At 41.1% G+C, this 19688-nt stretch overlaps 1 protein-coding gene across 1 annotated transcript in view; it reads left to right on the forward strand.

Annotated features, from left to right (window-relative positions):
* LOC106636863 (uncharacterized) overlaps nt 1-19688 on the forward strand; it is a 55296-nt gene that overhangs the window by 30259 nt on the left and 5349 nt on the right. Inside the window, exon 2 of the mRNA XM_089592107.1 lies at nt 19398-19583. Within this exon, the coding sequence (XP_089448233.1) occupies nt 19398-19583 (186 nt within the window). The remainder of the gene's footprint in view (nt 1-19397; nt 19584-19688) is intronic.

Here is a 19688-nt window from a genome sequence, read left to right on the forward strand (position 1 = left end):
TTGTTCAATAAATATTCCAACGTTGGAGTTATCGAAAATTCAACCTTAACGTAGCTCACGTACCACACCCACCCACGTGTAAATACCTCGAAATCCTCATGGTCCACACCTACCTATCGCATCTCGAAAAATGCCAAGTCCATTCACGCTCGGAAAATTGCTTCTTGGAAAATCCCGACGATTTTCATTAGAGAGCGAATCCATCAAAACTCCGGTAGTCTACCGAAAAAAGCTTTGCAAACAAAAAGAAACCTACTCTCGTCTGGTACGTTTGACCTGACCAGATTACTAAAAACATCACCTACGCGAACGTCATTACAATTCACCTGTACATCGTAACGTCAAAAGTAAGGGTGTACGGCACTTGTTACCCAAACCCACAATTGGTGTCCAAAGTATACGGAGCCTACTCCCAACACGTCCGAAGCGCATTTTTCTAGCTCTCGTCCCCTCACACCCTTCCTCCTTCAGAGTATCGAGTCACGGCTATGCATATACGCGAGCTGCACGGGGGTGAAGATAATTACTTATTGGTCGGGGGAAGAGTCTGTCTACACTCATTTACCATTTTTTTTTTTTTTTTTTTTTTTTTACCATTATTCAACCTTTTGCCGTGAAAGCCCGGTCGAAACAAAAGAGCTTCCAAGAGCTTTCTGATGTTCACGAAAACTAAGGGAGTACTTATTTCCAAAGCCGTTTAGTTAATTGGACGGCCCAAGCACGCGCGCGTGAGATAACATCTTAGCCCCCTTTTGCGTTTTAAGCCGATTCAATTAACTCGTCGATCTCGCGCGCGCTCAAACGTTATACTTCGGACCTACAATTACCATTGGAGTGGACTGGTATAGCGTTTGTAAGGTATAGCTTATGAAAAAAAAAAAAAAAGTAATAAATTATATTTCGCGGTCCGTTGGATTATAACCGTTGATTCTATTTTAATATGGATATGAGCATTGTCGGTACGGATACTTGAAATGAAGCATAAAAAGAGATAATGCGGGTAATACACCTCCCATCAGCTCAATAAATTAGAATTTCATGTTTATTCATTACGTCATGATGTAAGCATTGCCATATGCTGAGGCATGGTGGCGCATTCCTTCGGAACATTTAATTTTTAGCGTGTCTTGAACCGATTATGCACTTTTCCACCACTCATACCAGATTTTCATTTCAACCACCAACCTATACGATTGACGGCACGGGTAACGAATATTTTTTTACCTACAAATAGGCAGTTCATTTTTTTTTACAAATTATCTAGAGAAAAGATAAAAAACATAATAATCTTCCATAGAGCACAAATAAAAATATTTCAAAGTATTTTTTTCTTCTTTATGTTTCAGGTGAGTTTCGTTGGACGCACCAGAGTAATATTTTTAATGTAACTTAAGGACCAAAAGGGCGGTACGTAGCAAAATTTCGTCTACTTGTTAAGCACACTGTCAGTATAGGTATGTATATGTACCAATCCTATACAGCGCAAGGTACATACACTTTGCTCCAAAATCCAACAAACGAAAATCTCCCTTTCGGCAGACCCGCGCGACAAAGGGCGAGGCCCTTCTCCATATCCACCCGCCGATCTATATATACAACATATTGTAACACACATTCCATTTTCCCTGTATAAATAGTTTCTCCTTCGCCCTGTGCCGTGCACTCGTTACTGCACTGTATCGGCACCCTCGCGAGGGCCGAGCGTCGGAAGTCACTTGTCCGGCGCTTCCTCCTCCGTCCTTCGGATTCCACGTATAGAAGGCCACGAGGCATCCTCGGCTCCCCTTCTGCTTCGCCCCCGTGTTCCACATACACACGCACCGCTGAGCCGTGATTATCTCGCGCCGTATACATTATCTTGAGCACACGTATACACACACACGCGCGTTTATCGTGGGAATAGCCCTGGTCGGGGTCACGGTCGCCTGCCCACTGCCTACACGTCATGCTCTTCTTGACTTTTTTGTCTCTCCCCCCCCCCTTCTTCTTCTTCTTTTTTTCTTCGTCCCGCGAGTGTATGCACAAGTATAACAGGTGCGTTTTATGCTTTTTCGGGAGCGCCCTTTGCTCCGTCCCGCGTGAGAATGATGATAATACGTACACTCACTCGGAAGTTTCACTCGCTCGGGGTGTAGGTATAACGCCAAGAGAGGACTTCCGTGTTTTCCCATGGCTGTACCTACCCTTCAAACGGAAGTTATTAAGTAGAAAGCGGGACGATGGGAATAATATATGTACGCGTACACCGTGGCGATGATTTATCGATTGCCCGTATACTCGTGGGTAAATGGCGCTAATTCATCGGAAGGGCGTTTGTTTAGCACGCACTTTTGCTTTCCCTCTCGTTTTTCTGTTTTGTTCTTTTTTTCTTTTTTTTTTTTCATTCGTATACAGTACAGTGGTCCGTAAATATAGAGAATTTATACAAGGAGCTTTGGAAGGTGTGGCGGGAAATTAAATTTGGACTCGATTGGCGCGTCCAAGAAGTAAAGCGTATTTGCATCGGAATAACTGATCGGTAAAAAAAATGATATGAATAACAAAAAAACGGTGGTATAGGTATACATGCAATGTATATATACGTAAAAGCCACGCAAGTAACAATAAGCAGGAGGTAACTACAACTTTCTCTCTGGTTCTTCAATCCCAAAGAGAGCCATTAGCCGCACGAACGACCGTCACGAAGAAGGCGTGAAACAGATTTACCGGGTATACGATGGAATACATGTACTTAAATTGGTTGGTTACCGAAAAAAAGAATAAAAAAAAAAAAAAAAAAAGTACTCTTTTAACCACTGTATCGCAACATCCGGGACCAATTAGTTTTGATAAAAATCATCGTCGTCGTTGCTACAGAGAGCCACAGAGATCGCGTGGCACGGTATGAATGGGGTCCTTTTACTTCTCTGTGTATAAATATATGTATACGTCTGCGTCTTTCTGTGGAGAGGGAAAAGGAGATGGAGAGAAAAACTTTGAATAGTCAAACGTGTATTGGGGATAATTAATATCATTAACGAGGAGAATATATTGTTTATTCAGTGATTTTACGATCAAACAAAGCCCATACCGTGTGAGGGTATATACACGCGTGTACATATAGGTACGTAACGCGCCGAGAGTGCGGGTGAACTCGCTCTAAAAGCGACAAACATCGGTACATATACGGAGGTAAGAGGGAACGACTGCCCTTCTTCTCTGTAACTATATACCCTATATGTATGCCCCGGTCCATGTGGCACCGTGTGTGTATACACCTACTGTAAACCGAGCAAAATCTCGAGTGCCTTTAAATGAACAGTGGCTGATGGAGTAAGTGTACCTATCGTGTACGAGTAGCCCCTTGCGCACCGATGTATAGGTGTAAAAAAGATACGCTCGTAAGATAAAAGGGGGGTACTAAAAGGACGACATCGTCCGAGCACACGGAAATATTTTGAAGCGGACAAAGGAATCGCGCCCTCGAAATAAATTGGAGGGTATACTCATACCTATAATTTATAATGCAACAGAGAGAGAGAGCAAAGCCACGAGGAAGAAGATAGACCCGTCAGATGGAAAGGGAGTATAGGGGCAGAGTATACGTGCGTGCATTCGAGGTGGGCGAGGACCGGAGTCACGCTAGACCGCGCATCCGGCCGAGCTGTATGTACACGCTATGTGTGCAATCGGCCGGTATAACGTGGACAGAGGACAGCAATGCTGCACTGCATGTAAAAAAAAAAAAAAAAAAAAAAAAAGCAACCGAGCTTTATATATGTACAGTTAGCGAAATTATAACGTTGCGGGGTGACATACATGCTTGGATGCGGGTACATCAGCCGCGGAGGGTTTGTTTGTTTGCTCGCTTGCGCTTCCTTTTGTTTTCTGAATATACGCCCCGTCAGAGAGCGAATCGAGAAAATGAGGGAAACGTATATATGCTTAACCACACGGTGGGGGATGATTATTAATCGGTCGCCGATCACAGTCACGCGTGCAGTTTCGGAAAGTAGAGGCAAGTGATCGGTACTTACTGCGTCGCTTTTGTGAAAAATGCGAGAGAGCCGAGTTGGAGAAAAAGCGTCGCGAATTACAACGTCCAGGTTTTCCGAGCTGTTGGCTTGAGAAATCGTCTCGACCGTGTTCACGTAGTAAACTCAAAAAATAATGGTGATGATGATGATGTATCATTAACGAAACTCTGCAACGCGCAGCAGCCCCACTTTGAGAAAAACGGCGAACGAGACCCCGATATCTCTCGGCGGTCCGCATTTTCGCTCGACTCGCGCTAATTAAAAACTTATCTCTCCGATGATAAATATATATACACACTTTTTTTTCCCCCGCATAATAGCGTCACCGGCTTTCTTTTCACGAGCATCACGCCCCGTGCGTTTGCCTCATTGTCCCGGCTATTTACAGCAGCATCCGCTCGCGGTGGTGGAAAAAAAAAAAAAAAAAAAAAAAAAATACTATACAAGGCCTCGTTCCGCTTTACGTGCAAATGCCCGATACCGTGGACTTTTCCCGCGGCTTTAATAAAAACAAAACGTCAAAACGCGCGACCTTAATCGGCGGACGACCTAATTTCCCCCAAAACCCCCCGTTTTTTCCGTCCAAATCACAGAGAGTTTCGAGGTATAGCGGTGCACGTTGATTCGCGATGCTCGGCGACACGTGTGTGTGGCTTGAAAATTGGCGCCACCACCGAGAGTGTGATTACTTTTGTTCTTGGCTCCCTGTTTTGATCAACTCAACATATACACCTGATACTGTAGGTATATGGCTTGGAAAAATTTAATCAACTCTAAGTGCATTGGCTCGTCCGCTCGGAGTTTCGTCGATTATTTTGTTACGCCGAAAAGAGAAAGGAAGAAAAAAATTATCCCAAAAATATTACATGTGTTTCTTGCAAAGTTGTTTTTTTTTTTCTTTTAGAGTCCTCGATCTACTCCAATTTTAACTTCCTCGCGCTCCAGTTCGAAAGGCCTAGCTGTTGCTCCAGATTTTATTGAAATCCATTATGCATATATGAAATATATATAGGGAGAAAAAAACCAATGTCTACGAATTTCTTTTTTTTTCAACGCCCAACGTGGAGTGGGATTTTTATCATCCGTGCACGCGTTTTTTCGTCTTTAATCAAAGCTCGCTACGTAGCGATAAAAAAAAAAATTACTGCAAATAACAATACATATGCAGTGGATCATAATTAATCAATCCGACATGTCGATTTCGTTCCCCGATGCATATTAAAAGCGAATCTCGTTGCACTGCTTGAATCATATCCTTTTCTAGCGAGATCTTTGTTTACACTGCATTTTTTGCATGTATCCGAAGTACCGTATTTTATGATTATTTTAAAACTTTACTGGCATTTTTTAAAATAGGTTGCTTTATAAGTATCAAAATTGTACAATTATCTCGCAGATTGAAATGGTCTAGTCTGTACATCGTTGACCTACGAGTCATCTCTCGACCTGTGTAAAAGCATTCGAGACAAAGACTTTTCAACTATTGAAATAATTGCACGAGGAACAGTAATAAGCTGTACATATGATCTAACTTAATTGCGTGCGAAAAATACCTAAGACGTACCACCCACAACCATATTTTTTATTTAATTCTTTTTTAACAGACAGTACTTGGAGATAATATATATATTATTTGATGTAAAAAAAAGAAAACTGACGAATATCCAGACAAGACAAAGCATTGCATAGCGTCACGATTCCTATTAAACTTCCTTTTACGGAGTAATACGAGAAAATCACATCTCATCAAATGAAAAAATTGGAGAAAAATAAAAAAGCTTACAAAATCATCCAATAAAGGTAGTACTATGTACCATGGAATTGTTCTCGATGTGAATTGGTCTCGTTTTTAAACCTCATAAATTATGTCTCCCATCCCTATGTTTTATCCACGACTTAAGTTACAATCTTTGGTTATCAAAATTTTCAAAATTATAAATTACATTGCATAGCCAATCCAACACTTTGGACGAAAATCCAGGGTTCGGCAAATGTGCACCGCATCTTTTCCTGATTTTCGATTCATCTCATACATACATACATTCATACGTCGGGCAAGTACCTATATAATCAAATTCATCGAATTTATACACTCGACTCGCATGGGCATTCGTCCACGGGTATAACGCATACATATATATATAGGCGTTGAGCACCAACTCAGCGCGATTAAAATGCTCGACGAAACGTGACGAGAATACATTATAACACGTATAGGTATAAGGTGCGAATCGAAGTGGTTCGCTCCATTTTTCGATCGGATTTCCCTCCCCTCCCCTTACGTATTATATCTCTCATCGATTTTTCAAGTCGACGATTCAGCTTTAGATTGTACATACATAAGAACCGAGCGCTGACGGCATACGCTAAAATCGACTGTAACAACAAATTAGCATCGTCACTCGTACTGCATCAAAATTCCCGTCCGACCTTCGACGCGCGCTCATTGCCGTTTGTTTTTTAATAGTATAATATCTCGAGGCTCTCCCGAACAACTTGTAATAAAAGTACACCAATGGCACACCGTATACGCCGAGAAATATACAAATGCGTGTAATAATCCATAAATATATACGCGTACATGTGTGTACGTGCAAAATTGCTCAATTATCGGAGGGGGGGGGGAGGGGGGCGAAAAGCGCGGTGTTAGACCTCGTTAGATAGACGCGGAAAATTGTTTTGTTTTCGTTCCGTCCCGCCGAGAATAACAGACGCGTGAGAGAGCCGAACTAAAATAATACGCGTACATATATGTATTACTTGTCGTTTACGCGAACTTTCCGCGTGCACGTATTTTTTCGTGAGAAAGAGCAATGAAAAAGAAGAGCCGTGTACTCGCGTTGGGGTTATTAAATAATAAAAAAAAAAAAAAAGGAGGCGATGGCACATGTATACTGCTCATGGTTGACGTGGGAAGAGCAAAGGGAAAAAATCAATTTGGCAGCGGTATAGAGAAGAATAGGCACGATTGAGGCGGGGCAGAGGGTCCCATGGGGGAGTGCCTGGGCCGGGAGCAGAAGGAGGTGAAACTTGGCGTCTCCATTGTTCCGTCCGACGACTTTGGAAAATTGACCCGAGGAGCCGTCAGAAATCGGTATGGTTTAGAGGAGTAATGGGAAGCGGCTCGATTCTTCCTCGTCGAGACACGCCGTGTATATATAGACTTCCGTGTTCCCCGGCACTGTGTGAATACCACACATGCTTATACACAGTGGATATGATAATTTAATTTAGCTCGGCACAAGGCAGGGCCCGATTAGGGACGGGAAGCGCTTTTTACTCGGTATAATATTTAAATCGTACACGGTTGAATTTTTACTCTCGGTGGTTCTTATTACGTTCGTTAAAGCTTCCAACAAAAAAAAAAAAAAAAAAAAAAAAAAAAATAATCGCAAAAGCTCTCGCGCGTGGTCCATTATTCCCCACTTTTAGCTCCTGCTCTCGCGTGAACGTCACACGTTTCGATCATTAAAAGAGTCAAAAGCCTTTTATTCCTTTACGCCCAATACCCATTTTGCTTATATATACGTGCAGTCGCATGTACACGTATATTATATGCGCGTCCAATTTTCCTCGTTTCTCAGCAAATCCCTGCCGGTGTGTTTCTTCGTGCACACTTGTCCTTTCTCGCGCGCGCGCGTATCCATACGCGTATAATAAATATGTATGCATTCATGAAAGTGAGTGTATCAAAGCGCGCGTCGTGGGAAAAAAAAAAAAAAAAAAAAAAAGAAAAAACTCGACGATATACTTTACTTGCGTATACGCATGCACGTACAAAGAGAGGGGTGGATTCATTAAATCGCGGGGCTCTAAAAAATCATTAGCATCGGGCTCCCTCGTGCTTTTTTCCCCCGAGGTCCCTCCTCCCACCCACCGTCTGCAACGCGACGGCGTCACTGCCTACAATGCACTATAGGTTGGACCCCTTGTATACCCGCGTAACGCATATACTATATATACATCGGTATTTCGTGTTTTATGAATTTTCGCGTGCACGATATACCAGCTGTATCATGCACATACCACTCGTTTTTATTGTTGTTGTCCCTCTGTGAGTAAGTTGTATGTATATGCATGCGTGACGCGCGATTGCGTGAATGAAGGAACAACGCGAGCGGCAGAAGGGAGCTTTCCGTGCGTGACTCGGATTTGTGGAAACGAGCGTGTAATATAATATAATATAATATACGTACATGGTTGTGAATTTATGGATATCAGGGAGGTTTCTTGCTTTGTGCCTCGCTCGTGGGAATAATTTTATCCTCGCGCGTATTATAGCAAACACGATCGAAGGACGCGCGGTGTAATGTCACTTCTAAACAGTGTAATTATACTTCAATTGTCGTATTAATTTGCGCGTTTAAGCCCAACCCCTTTTTTTTTTTCTGAAATTGTCAAACTCGCTGCGTATAGGTATACGATGTGAATTGTCACGTCTAGTGCATATATACTTGTAAATAAATTTCGGAGCATTAATAAAACGAGATCGAACTAAATATATAATTATACAAAAGCAGCAACGCATGAATACGTATTAATTGATATGGAAAAAATCGGGGAGCGCAACTACATAGTGTATCGTTATACAGGGTATTTTTCTTTAAATGCCTACACATATCGTTTGCACTTTATCATAGCTCGCCGTATTTATACTAGACAGAACTGATTGCATATATATACTTGTTACGAAAATCAAGAAAAAAAGGAAATGCAAAATGGTGACACGTACATGTATACATCGTTATATTTATGCGCGTTGAACGAGGAGGGGACGAGCCCTTATCGCCTAGAAGCAAGTGTGTGTGTGTGTGTGTACGGATGTACGTATTACGACGGCGCTCCCACGCAAATCAGCCATGCAAGAGCGCTCAGATACTCGCTCCCGTTTTCAATTACACGCGTATCGTACCTATACACAGCACACGTGCTACGCGTATAATATATACGTGTGCGGAAAAGCTCCTCGAGACACCTGTACAATGGCGTATACGTATATGTGTGTACCTATACGTATGCGTGACGTGGTGAAACTTTGCTGCTGCCGAGAGAGCAGGGGGAGATTAACGCCAGCTTTGCCCTCGCTGTGTTATGTATACACCTGTACACACACGCGCGTCAAAGTCTCTCGGCGAGAGTTTACGAGATCGTAATGAAATTTGTACGGAAAATCGCGTTGACGAGCATGGCTTGGCTTGTTAGAGCTGCGGTGGGGGCCCTATACGTATATACTTACGCGTCCACATTACCTATATTATATTATGCTGTAATCCTCTGTTTTGCCGGGGTGTATTTTCATTTTTGATTACCCGTGTATAAATATGAGACGATTGATCATTATGTTGAAAATTTATATATATAAAGGTTTTTTTTATCCCTTTTATCGCTTTAACATTACACCGTATGACAATTGACGAATAATATGGATTTTAGTTGGGATGGGGCTGTATTGTTGGCTATTAATAATTTGGAAGCTCTATATATTATAATCGCATCAAGTGAGGTGTACACATATAACTACATAGCGGTTCCACGTGGTCTAATGACCGAGTGATTTTTATCGCGCTCGAGTTAAATCTCGACATCATAGAGTTTGGCCGGGCGCCAATGAGCGCATTACGAGATTAACTCGGTGATTTTTCACGTGGCCAAAAAAAAAAAAAAAAAAAAATAGGTAGTGCCAAACAACGTTGTGCATATACCCACGGAGCTCAAGGTCTCCCCCAAACATCAGAATTGCACACAACGTAATGGTAATTTGAAAAATGACGCGATTCCGGAACGAAAACGCGTGGGAGTATACAACAAAGTGATTTATACTATTATACGAGCGCGTGCATGCGCCAATCTGTCACCGCAATATGAACTCCCTCTCTCCGAGGGGGTGTAATTGTTATTAAGTGCCGGGGGCGATATCGCGGATAATATATACGCTCGTTTTGCGATTCGGACGAAATTATTTGGGCCGATCCTCGTTAAGCATTGAAATTGGCCACTTGTTCGGTATGGAAAAATTCGACTCTGGCCAAAGTAATGGAGGTGATTTTTCAAATTTTCGTCCCCCTCATTCGCATGTCGGCCGTCAAAAAAGCGTCCCGTCGTCTCGAAAAGTAATTATCCTTCGCGGCAAATAAAAAACAATTTCCCGTGATGGTTTTTACCCGAATTTGCATCCGACGACAATCTATACACCCATCGGCGAACAAAACACGGACGTGGGCGTCGAAAATTAGTTTATCGATTTTCCAGCTTCCAGCGATGAAAATTGCCAATCGGTCGCGTTGAAAACATTGTTCGCAGGTACAAGCTTTCCTATGGTTATTAATTGGAAATATTAGCGTTACGTGGATCTATTGATTTTTTTTTCAACTTCCCTTACGTCTGACTGGTTGATCGAGTTTTTATTTTTATATATTTCGTTATTTATTACTGTTACAAACATAAAATATAAGAATAAAGCGGTTGAATTATTATTATTTTTTTTTTTCATTAAATGCATTATTTTATTGAACTGATCAATTTTTTCAAGTAGATTATAAATGAAACATTTCTGTCGTAGGGTTTGCGCACTTGTATGTATATATGTACATGTATCCGTATTACATCTGTGACAGTCAAACTATTTCACTCTACGGCCTTCCTACATCAATTTTTTTCTGTTCAAAAGTTTTCAGTTCTGTAAAAAAAATAACCAAAGATAAATAATCACATTATAAAGTTTTTATCAACTCAAATTTATTTAACCAGCACTATCGATTAATACGAATTTTTACATGAAAAAAACCTTGGACGGGGGATGTCTATGACATGAAACGAACAGAAATGCTTCGCATTTGATTATTTTTCAACCGCTTGAACACTACAGTCTCATAAAAATTATGGAAAAAAATAATCTGATATCCACACGATGTAAACGTGTAATAGATATATTTAAAAATGCATTTTGCCAACATTCAGAGCCATACACGACGTAGTTATACGAAAGAAAAACTCGAGCAAGTATCGATTGCGAAAGGCTGTGTCGTCCCTTGCACGTGTATTATACTTACAGACGTGCAAGTATATACAACGCACGGAATGTCTTCTTTATGGATTTTAAGGACGAGAAGGAGCTGTAATGCTCCGTGAAGATCGAAAAACAAGGGAAAAAAGAGAGACACCCATTTTTTTTTTTTTGCGCGCGTGCAGTATGTACAATGATATGATGTACTCGTGCAATACGACTGTTTTCGACACTCGAGGCGCCGAGCTGTCTCTGTGTATATAAATATATACTTACGCGTCGGGAAGAGACAAGAGAAAAGAGTTTTCTCTCATGCGACGACGAAGGCTTTTGCTGGAAAAACAGCTTTTTGCCGCTAAGCTGTACACGTACACCTACTCTGCGCTTCTACGTACATATGATATATACGCGTATACGCACACAGCTTCGGGAGATCGATGCGTCTTTCTTTTTTGCGGGGGATATTTTTGCAATTTTCTCGGAAGGACGCGAGGATGACGGCCGAATCAATTTTCATACTTTATACGGAGCAAAGTGGCCGTGCGGTTCTTTTCTCTCTCTCTCTCTCTGTACGTATATATATATATATATGAGGATGCGCTTGTTTGTTCTTGATGGGAGAAAGACACGCGATGGGGTGCGCACAGGTTTCTTTTTCTCGTATACACCTAATTGCGCCGGTTGTCATTACAGTTGCTGTTGTTTCTTAACTGTTTGAAAAGTGCACGCCGGTACTTATACATGTGTGTGTGTGTGTGTGTGTGTGTGTAACCGTATACGGCTGGAGGATAATTATATTATTCTTCGATTGGTACGCTTGTTAATGAGCTTCAAGTGAACTTGTTGTCTATTATATGTATACGTTAGTATCTCGAGTCACATCGGATGAGTTTATTTGGCTTTTGTGCAATTATTGAATGTATATACATATACGCTATACAATGATGATGGACGACAAAATTAAATTTCACTTTTTTACAACTATACTCCATACATAATCAATCTTCTCTTGGGTATACGTATTTTGCTGAGGAAACTTGGAAAAAAAAAAAAAAAAAAAAAAAAACATGTCTGCGCTATATAAATCACATTGTGATCGATCGGCCATCACATATACTTTTTTTTACCATCTGGGATGAAACGCAATATTTTCCGAGACGATGAATTATGTTATAGGTATCTCTTCTGTAAATTTATAGAGTATATGCTGTCGTGAATCATTAATTTTTTATCGTATTTTCTTAAATTTAAGTATATATCGATGATTAAACGTAAATGTACTTATAGCTAAGTAATCCATAAGTTATACTTCAAAACTTTGTTGTAAAAAAAAGTGCGCTAATAATCTTTGAGTAAATTGTACCAAGAGCTTCATTGGCATATATTGTTATCTTTATAATCGATTTGAAATCCAAATTATGAGTAATTAATTGGAGAAAGTTATTCGTTTTTATTTCCAACGATTTTACGGTAAAGTTGTGTATATATGTACGACTTGGATTCCATTAAAGTCTACATAAATATTGATGCACACGCGACCCCTGTTGTATCAATGTTCTCCAAGTTATTAAAAAAATTTCATTTTTTGCGTGACAACGGGATACTATGGAAGGAGGTATGTACACGTATATGCACACATACCAATCTTATTGCGCGTTTCGTATCGAGCGGCGAGCAAACAAAAAAGGACCTTCTTTCGGTGAGATGAATGGCGAGACAAATGGCAGCAAAAAATACCTCGGCACTGAGGGCGTAGGGGGCGCCTGACACTTTCTATCTCTCTCGATTTTTCGGATGCCTCGTCCATTGTGAGAAAAGCTGTACGTATGAACTTTCGACGAAAGAAAAAGAAAATAAGCAAGTTACATTCGCGATGAATTTTATGCATACTTCAAAATAATGAACAAAAAAATCCTCTATTTTTCTTCACCAAGTATTGCTTCTCTTCGCTCTGCTTTCGAATTATCGATTCGTGCGGTCGAGTTTTGTGAGGGACGGAGACGCAGGGCAGTCGGAACTACCATCATTAGTTTACTTATCCCATCATTTGGATGTAAATTAGGGATCAATTTTTCGTAGTTTATCCTACGTAAAAAGATAAATCGTATGGTTTTTATTACCATAGAAAAGGAAGTTTATACGTTATCGTTTACGTTGCAATTTAATTGCTCCGAGATTAATCAAGATAAATGACAATTCTCAAACCGTATATGAACTTGCGCAGCCATTTCTTTTTTCTCTTTTTGCAATGATATGGCTCTCGAGCCGTATATTGCAATAAATCATCGTGCATTCGTACAACTTGCATTAATAAATTATATCCACCTGCAACGCGGCGGAGCTTCCAAATCGTCGTTTATCTTTTGTCGGGCGGTTCAAGTTTCGCGCGCGGCTCTGCAGTTGATTTTTCCGGGTACGGGTTCTGCAATTGGCAGATTTGAGCTTTGCCTATATATACGTACGGGCCTTACCGAGCTTCGGCTGCGCCAGTGATAAACGGTCGAAACTCGAGAAACTGCAGTGTCAACAAAATTGAACGGAGCGAAATCACTGAGCACCGATTTTTCAGTTTATCCATTTTTCGTATACCTATACGCTTCGACGTTTGTCTTGCAAAGTATTTATCTGTACACTTGCGCTTCACGTTTTATTGTTTCTCCTTTATTTAATCCGATATCGGGCATATGTTGGATGTCTTGGATACTCGACGATTCATTTTTCATCACGTAATTACATCCGAAAAGCACTTGAATTTTTTCTCATTTTCGTAAAATTCAAATTATAGATGTTCACCAATTTAATTAGAATATAGTTTGATAATTAATTATAAACTCACAAGAAAACTCATCGAAGAAATTTTCGCTTAATTTAATGTAAAGCTCGTGTCGTAGAAATTGTAACGTGGATTTGACTGTAATAAGAGTGAGAGATTGGAAAAAATGCGAGCTAAATAACAAATCATAGTTTGATCCGGTCGAAAAAACCACTTTTACTCAATACCATAGGTACAGAATAGCTTTCTAAAAATATGTGTACTCTATTTGGTTTGAAAAAAAAAGAGTGTCCATAAAAAGTTAACAACTCGAGCAAATCAAGCCGTCAGTACTTCCAGCCAATAACAGACGCGTGTGTGTAATCGCAAAGTCCTCCGTCAAAGGTGGGGTACATACTCTCGCGCCTTCGCCCACTGGAAGTATAGGTGTATGGAAAAAAAAGACCAATAGCTATTTTTTTCTTCTGTGGATGTCGAAAGGCTCGTTTGCATTTGTAGCTTATATATATAAACTCGTGAGCGCTTCTGTATATATAGCACGCATCGATTACACAAAGCCATTCATTGTCTCGATGTCGTTCCTGTAACGGCGCTTTTTTTTTTTTTTTTGTTGTCCCTCTCGTCAGTGAGTGTGCTCCCATAACGTCACACGAGACACAGCAAACTCGCGGTGTCACGATACAAACGCCCGTCCTTTTTTTTTTTTTTTTTTCTTTTTCAACGTTTCAGAGGCCGGTCTTTCTGTAATTTTTCGTGAAAATTTTCATTCACCCGATATATATGGTATACATGTTGGATCGCTATTGCACGTATACACGCTTGCCTGCAATTAAAAAGAATGATGGTGAAAAATCGGGGCTTTTCTCCGTATACTCGACACGGCAAGGAAGGATCATATATATGTATACTCCTGTACCTAATCGACGGCCAAATGAAAATTCATTACTCCCTCGCGGGTGGGAGGAAAACGATTTTCGTTCCCTCCGCGTCTGGGGTGTAGATTTTCATCGCTAGGTATTTGCTACAATGACTCATTGTGCATAGGCTCCGCATACAATGAATCTCGATGGAGTTGTACATTTTCGAGTTGAAGAGCGCAAAACAAAAAAAAAAAAAAAAAAAATAAGTTAGCGAAAACCTCGATTGGAAAAACGTACATAGAGTAGACAAAAAAGGATCGCTCCGCGTGCAAAGTACACTCGTTATCGTCGTAAGGCATTCCCGTCGCGTCTGTTATGTACCTACAAGTAAGTGTACAAACACACACGCGTAAAATGCCAACGACGCGGCCGAGGCGTGCCTTGGAAGCGTTATATATTCGGGGGGCCCTCCGGTGATGCACTGCACACCAGACACACCCACATACCGACTTTGTGTCCCCCCTTTTCTCTATACGTATATATATATACATACATCCGCAAGGCATACCAAACGAAAGGACACGACGGCGCATCGCTACGTATATCATGCATCACTGCACAAAAGCCCTTTAGCCGTCACGCGCGAGCTTATACTTCCTTATATTTTTTTTCACATATGTATATAATCACAGATTTTTTTTTTGCTCCCTTTGTTCTTACCCCTGATGATATAGACGAGATGAGCGAAATTTCAGACGGAGAGGGTCGCGTGCGAGTACTCGTTACGTTTCGTTTTGCCGTTCTGTCTCGTCGAGGGTGTATTGCACTGTATATACTTGCTCCCTCCGAGCAGTGACATCGGAGGTCGTTGTTTTTTTTTTTTTTTTTTTTATCTTTCTCTCCGAATCTTCATTTTTCAAGTTGTTCGATCAAACACGTAGACTGCGGGGTCTTGCGAATGCTCGGCTGGGGTGTGGGGAAGGAACGGAAATTGCCTGCGACTTCCTATATTGTGCGAGAGAATACGTAGGTACATTGCATATATCCTTTAGGTAAATATAGTAACAAGTATAGCGTCGTTTGCCGCAAGGGAGAAGGGGTGAAATTGCGAGCCAGCATTTTTTTTTTTAATTCCATTTGTTGCTGTTGTCACCGAAAAGTAATTGGTTTGTTGTTTGTCCTTGATTTATTTTATGGTCATTAATTGCTTGTATTTATTATTTACACGGGGCAAATTAGTATTGATGCATAAAAACGTATTCATGTACAGTATACGAATGTTTGATCATACTTTTTCAATTACGAAATGGTAAATTGCTTTGTAATAACGAATTCTCAATTACAACGTTTTACCTCTTTGCTTCTGATGGCAATCATTTTTTTTTTTTTTTTTCAATGTAAAAAAAATAGTTGTAGTCTATGATGTCCGAGCTTTTTACTGATGAGGCACATCGTGTTTTGATGTTTCGTTGGCGTTGCAATGTCGACTTTCGCACGGCATGTAATGTTATATACGTATACAAACAACTGATATTTTTTTCTGACGCGGTACATTGCTAAGTACTTGGGTGTGTGCAGAAGAGAATCATCTGTTTCCAAACATTTTTCTTTATATCATTTTGGATACTTGAGTATTTACAACCTTTGTGTCCAAAGTAATGCCAATTTCACGCCCTAAACAGTATAGTTTTTTCGGATCGCCTTATCGTTCCTCAGAATAAAAAAAAATTCCACAAATAAATCATGCAAGCTTCAAAATCTCGGAAATCCAAGTGCAAACACACAACTGAGCTATACTGTTCCGCGAATAAATATAACTTAGACGATTTCATCTGCTCCAATTGACGTCATGCATGTACTTGTAAATGTTTTGTCTTTCTTTTTTCGTATCCTCTTACGACATTGTACTACGTACATGGGTACACCCAACTGTCATTGTACACCAAAACGCTACGAGTGTACGAGTGAGACACACTATATATGTATTTGCTGTCCGAAAAAGGCCACACAATAGGGCAAACTATCACACGTCGAAATGAGCCCATTACTCGTTCCAACTATCAACCCAAAGTGGGTACAACAGCGTTAGTTAGGAGCGGAAACGACACGTCGTCCTAAGTTTCCTTTTCCGAAAGTGGGAAAGTCGATACTCCGAGCGGTGTACGTATATGTAGCGCCAAAGGATGTATATATACAAACGAGCCAAGAGGAACAGGAAGAAGAAGCAACAGCCCAACCCGCGGCTCACGGTCTCGGGGTGTATAATCGAGTGCTCCGTCGGGCGTGTAAGCTTTTGCGTCCCAAAGCCACTTGGACGGTGTAGAGCTTTGTACAAGGAATTTGGAAGAATTTTCCTTGTACCTCGAGTACTACACTTTGTTGTATATGCTTGATTTACACAATGGAAAATATAAAGGGGAACGCGCCTGTCTCTTTGTCTCGGCGAGGGTATATATATATATACCTATACTTTTTATGCCGGTCCCCCCAGTTTTGCTTATATTGGCACGTGTAGGCGCCTACGCCTTTTTTTTTTTTTTTTTTGAAGACTCATCGTCTCTTCACGACGAATTTCGGGGCTTTCTCAATTTTAATGTTAAACTTGATGAAAAATTCATCAAAACGTCAAATGAACGAATTTCCATTGGTTAATATTGATTGCCTTTAGTAAAGATAATGAAAAATAAAATAATGGCATACAAGATGTCCAACTTCCATTCTAGTTGCCGATCCAATTTCAACATTGACAATACCTACTGTATGATACGTCTACCCTTGAACTGAAAAGAAAAAGTAATTGTTGATCGATGTCGAAAATAATTCATCAGACATTCACAAATAATTAGAGAGAAAGAGAAAAACTCGAACCCGCGTTTACGCGCACCACCCACGTACCTGCTTTCCCATGGCGATAACCAACTTTCAAAAGAGTACAACGTATAGTGTACGCGTACCTACTTATACCTCGTGTGTTTCTCTTTGATAAGCAGCTCGTACTCGCGCTTACGGTATACAGGAGGGGGTTACTTATTTACACCCACACGCGTATACACGATAAGCCGATAAACTGCGTCTCCCCTGAAGCGCGGCGCGCGATAAGAAGACGTCAAGTGCGCGGGACCCATCCAGCGCACATAGTCGAGCGTAGTTAGCCAGTTGGAAAAGTATCTGTCTCTCGGGTGACACGTGTGTCTGTATAACGCCTGTTACAAATGTACCAAGTTGTACGCGCGTGCAGTGCCACGGCGCGTCAACTCGATTGGCAGCGTCATCGTGATCGGTATGAAATCGGAGGCTAACATCAGTTACCGAACAAAGCGCGAGTCGGCGTCACGAGCTCTGCTAAGACGTACGTACCTATATATACATCTACTTGAGAATATATCGCGTGCTCATTCTCCTTCCCCTCCTCCTGATGTGTCTTGCATTGTTGGTTGGAGAGTTTGCGAGAGACGAGTCGACGAGTTTCGTACATATACGCCCTGTTACAATTTAACCTACTTCGGTGTCGGGTTACGCTACTCTCTCTCTTTTTCTATGATGTTGTGCGTGACGAAGGTAATCAAGGGCTGCGCCCGCGTCTATACTCGATGATTATTGAATTTGTAAGGACTTTTACTAGACGATGACTACAATTTGCAAGAGGCTCTAGAATTGGTTACAATTTGCAAGAGGTCGGTGTGATCTATGTGGGCGCGCTTCTTCGATGAAGTGTACAATATGTCCTTTAGGCGATTTCGTCAATCGTATACATGTATTTTTTAGCTGTTCTAGTCCTCGAGACTGGGTGTCCCGATCCTCAGCTCCTATCATTCAATTGAGTTTCTTGATTAAAAAAATATCCATCTGAAATACGTCATTGTCCAATCTAATTACGCGGATCGGGAATTTCGACGATTTCGAACGCGGATCATAAGATCGAAGTTCATAAACGATTCCACCCCCTTTCGCTTGTAGACGTGCAAATTTCGAACTTTTTGACGGGCGATAGTATTATATGAGGTACGTATATACACGCGAGCGCGCTTTCCTCCGTTTCGGGGTAAGTAGGACGAACTTTGAATTTTCGAAAAATCAAACTGTCGATGTAACGCGATTGTAGCTTGTAAATATGACCTGTGGGTATAACCCATTTGAGGATAGTACGTTTTTGAGAAAAGCGAAAAATTCAACGTTCATCACTGAGGGCGATGCCTTGGCAAGAATAGTTCTGTAACGCTTGACGTGTAGATAATTTTAAAAATACGGGGCTATGAATGTACCAATCTAACTTTTTTCTTTTTTTCCCCCAAAAAGAGCCGAGTTGAACGCGCGAAGAATAATTCCTTTCACGTCCGTTCTTTTTGGAAAAAAAAAAAAAAACCAATAAAATCGTACGGACGTGCGAAAAAAACGGGAAAAACACAAAGTTCGATCGTACATTCCCGGATATGGTTCTGCATGGCTGGTAGCTTTGATATTCCATTTCTTTATTCCACGTATTCCATAAACAATGTTGGGGTGCAAAAAATACAAGAACCTCTAGCAAAGCGTGCATATCGCGCAGAAGCAGCGTACTCGAATAATAAAATATAAATGCATTATCGCGTGCTCGCGGGTCGTTAATTGTTACATCGGCAACAACTAGCACGAACTCTTACAAAAATAAAACGAAATAACATGACAGGAAAATTTCACAATGATGATGATAAACTTTGTCTATATGTGACGCAAAACTTACCTCCCCCCCGACGTATGATTTGCAGAAGCCAACTGCGCGGATGATGCTAGTGGGCCGAGCAGCCGAGGAGGCGACGAGTCCAAGGCCGTCCATCATCAACAGGACGGCTGGCGAAGCGCTTCCCAGGAGTCCCAGGAGGATGGGAGCAGCAGCAGCGGCAGCGTCGCGGTGGCCCAGCCGACGATCGATCAGGCGCAGCAGACGACGCCAGGTATATATACTTTCTTGATGAGAAGATCATTTTTTTCAGAAGTCGAGGCACTGATTGGAGGATGAAATTTAAAAATTTGCTTTCGCAGGCAGCTTGCTAATAATA

This window comes from Copidosoma floridanum, unplaced genomic scaffold (assembly GCF_036245765.1).
Source record: "Copidosoma floridanum isolate Cflo_tuat_1 unplaced genomic scaffold, Cflo_Japanese_pri ptg000014l, whole genome shotgun sequence".
NCBI lineage: Eukaryota > Metazoa > Arthropoda > Insecta > Hymenoptera > Encyrtidae > Copidosoma > Copidosoma floridanum.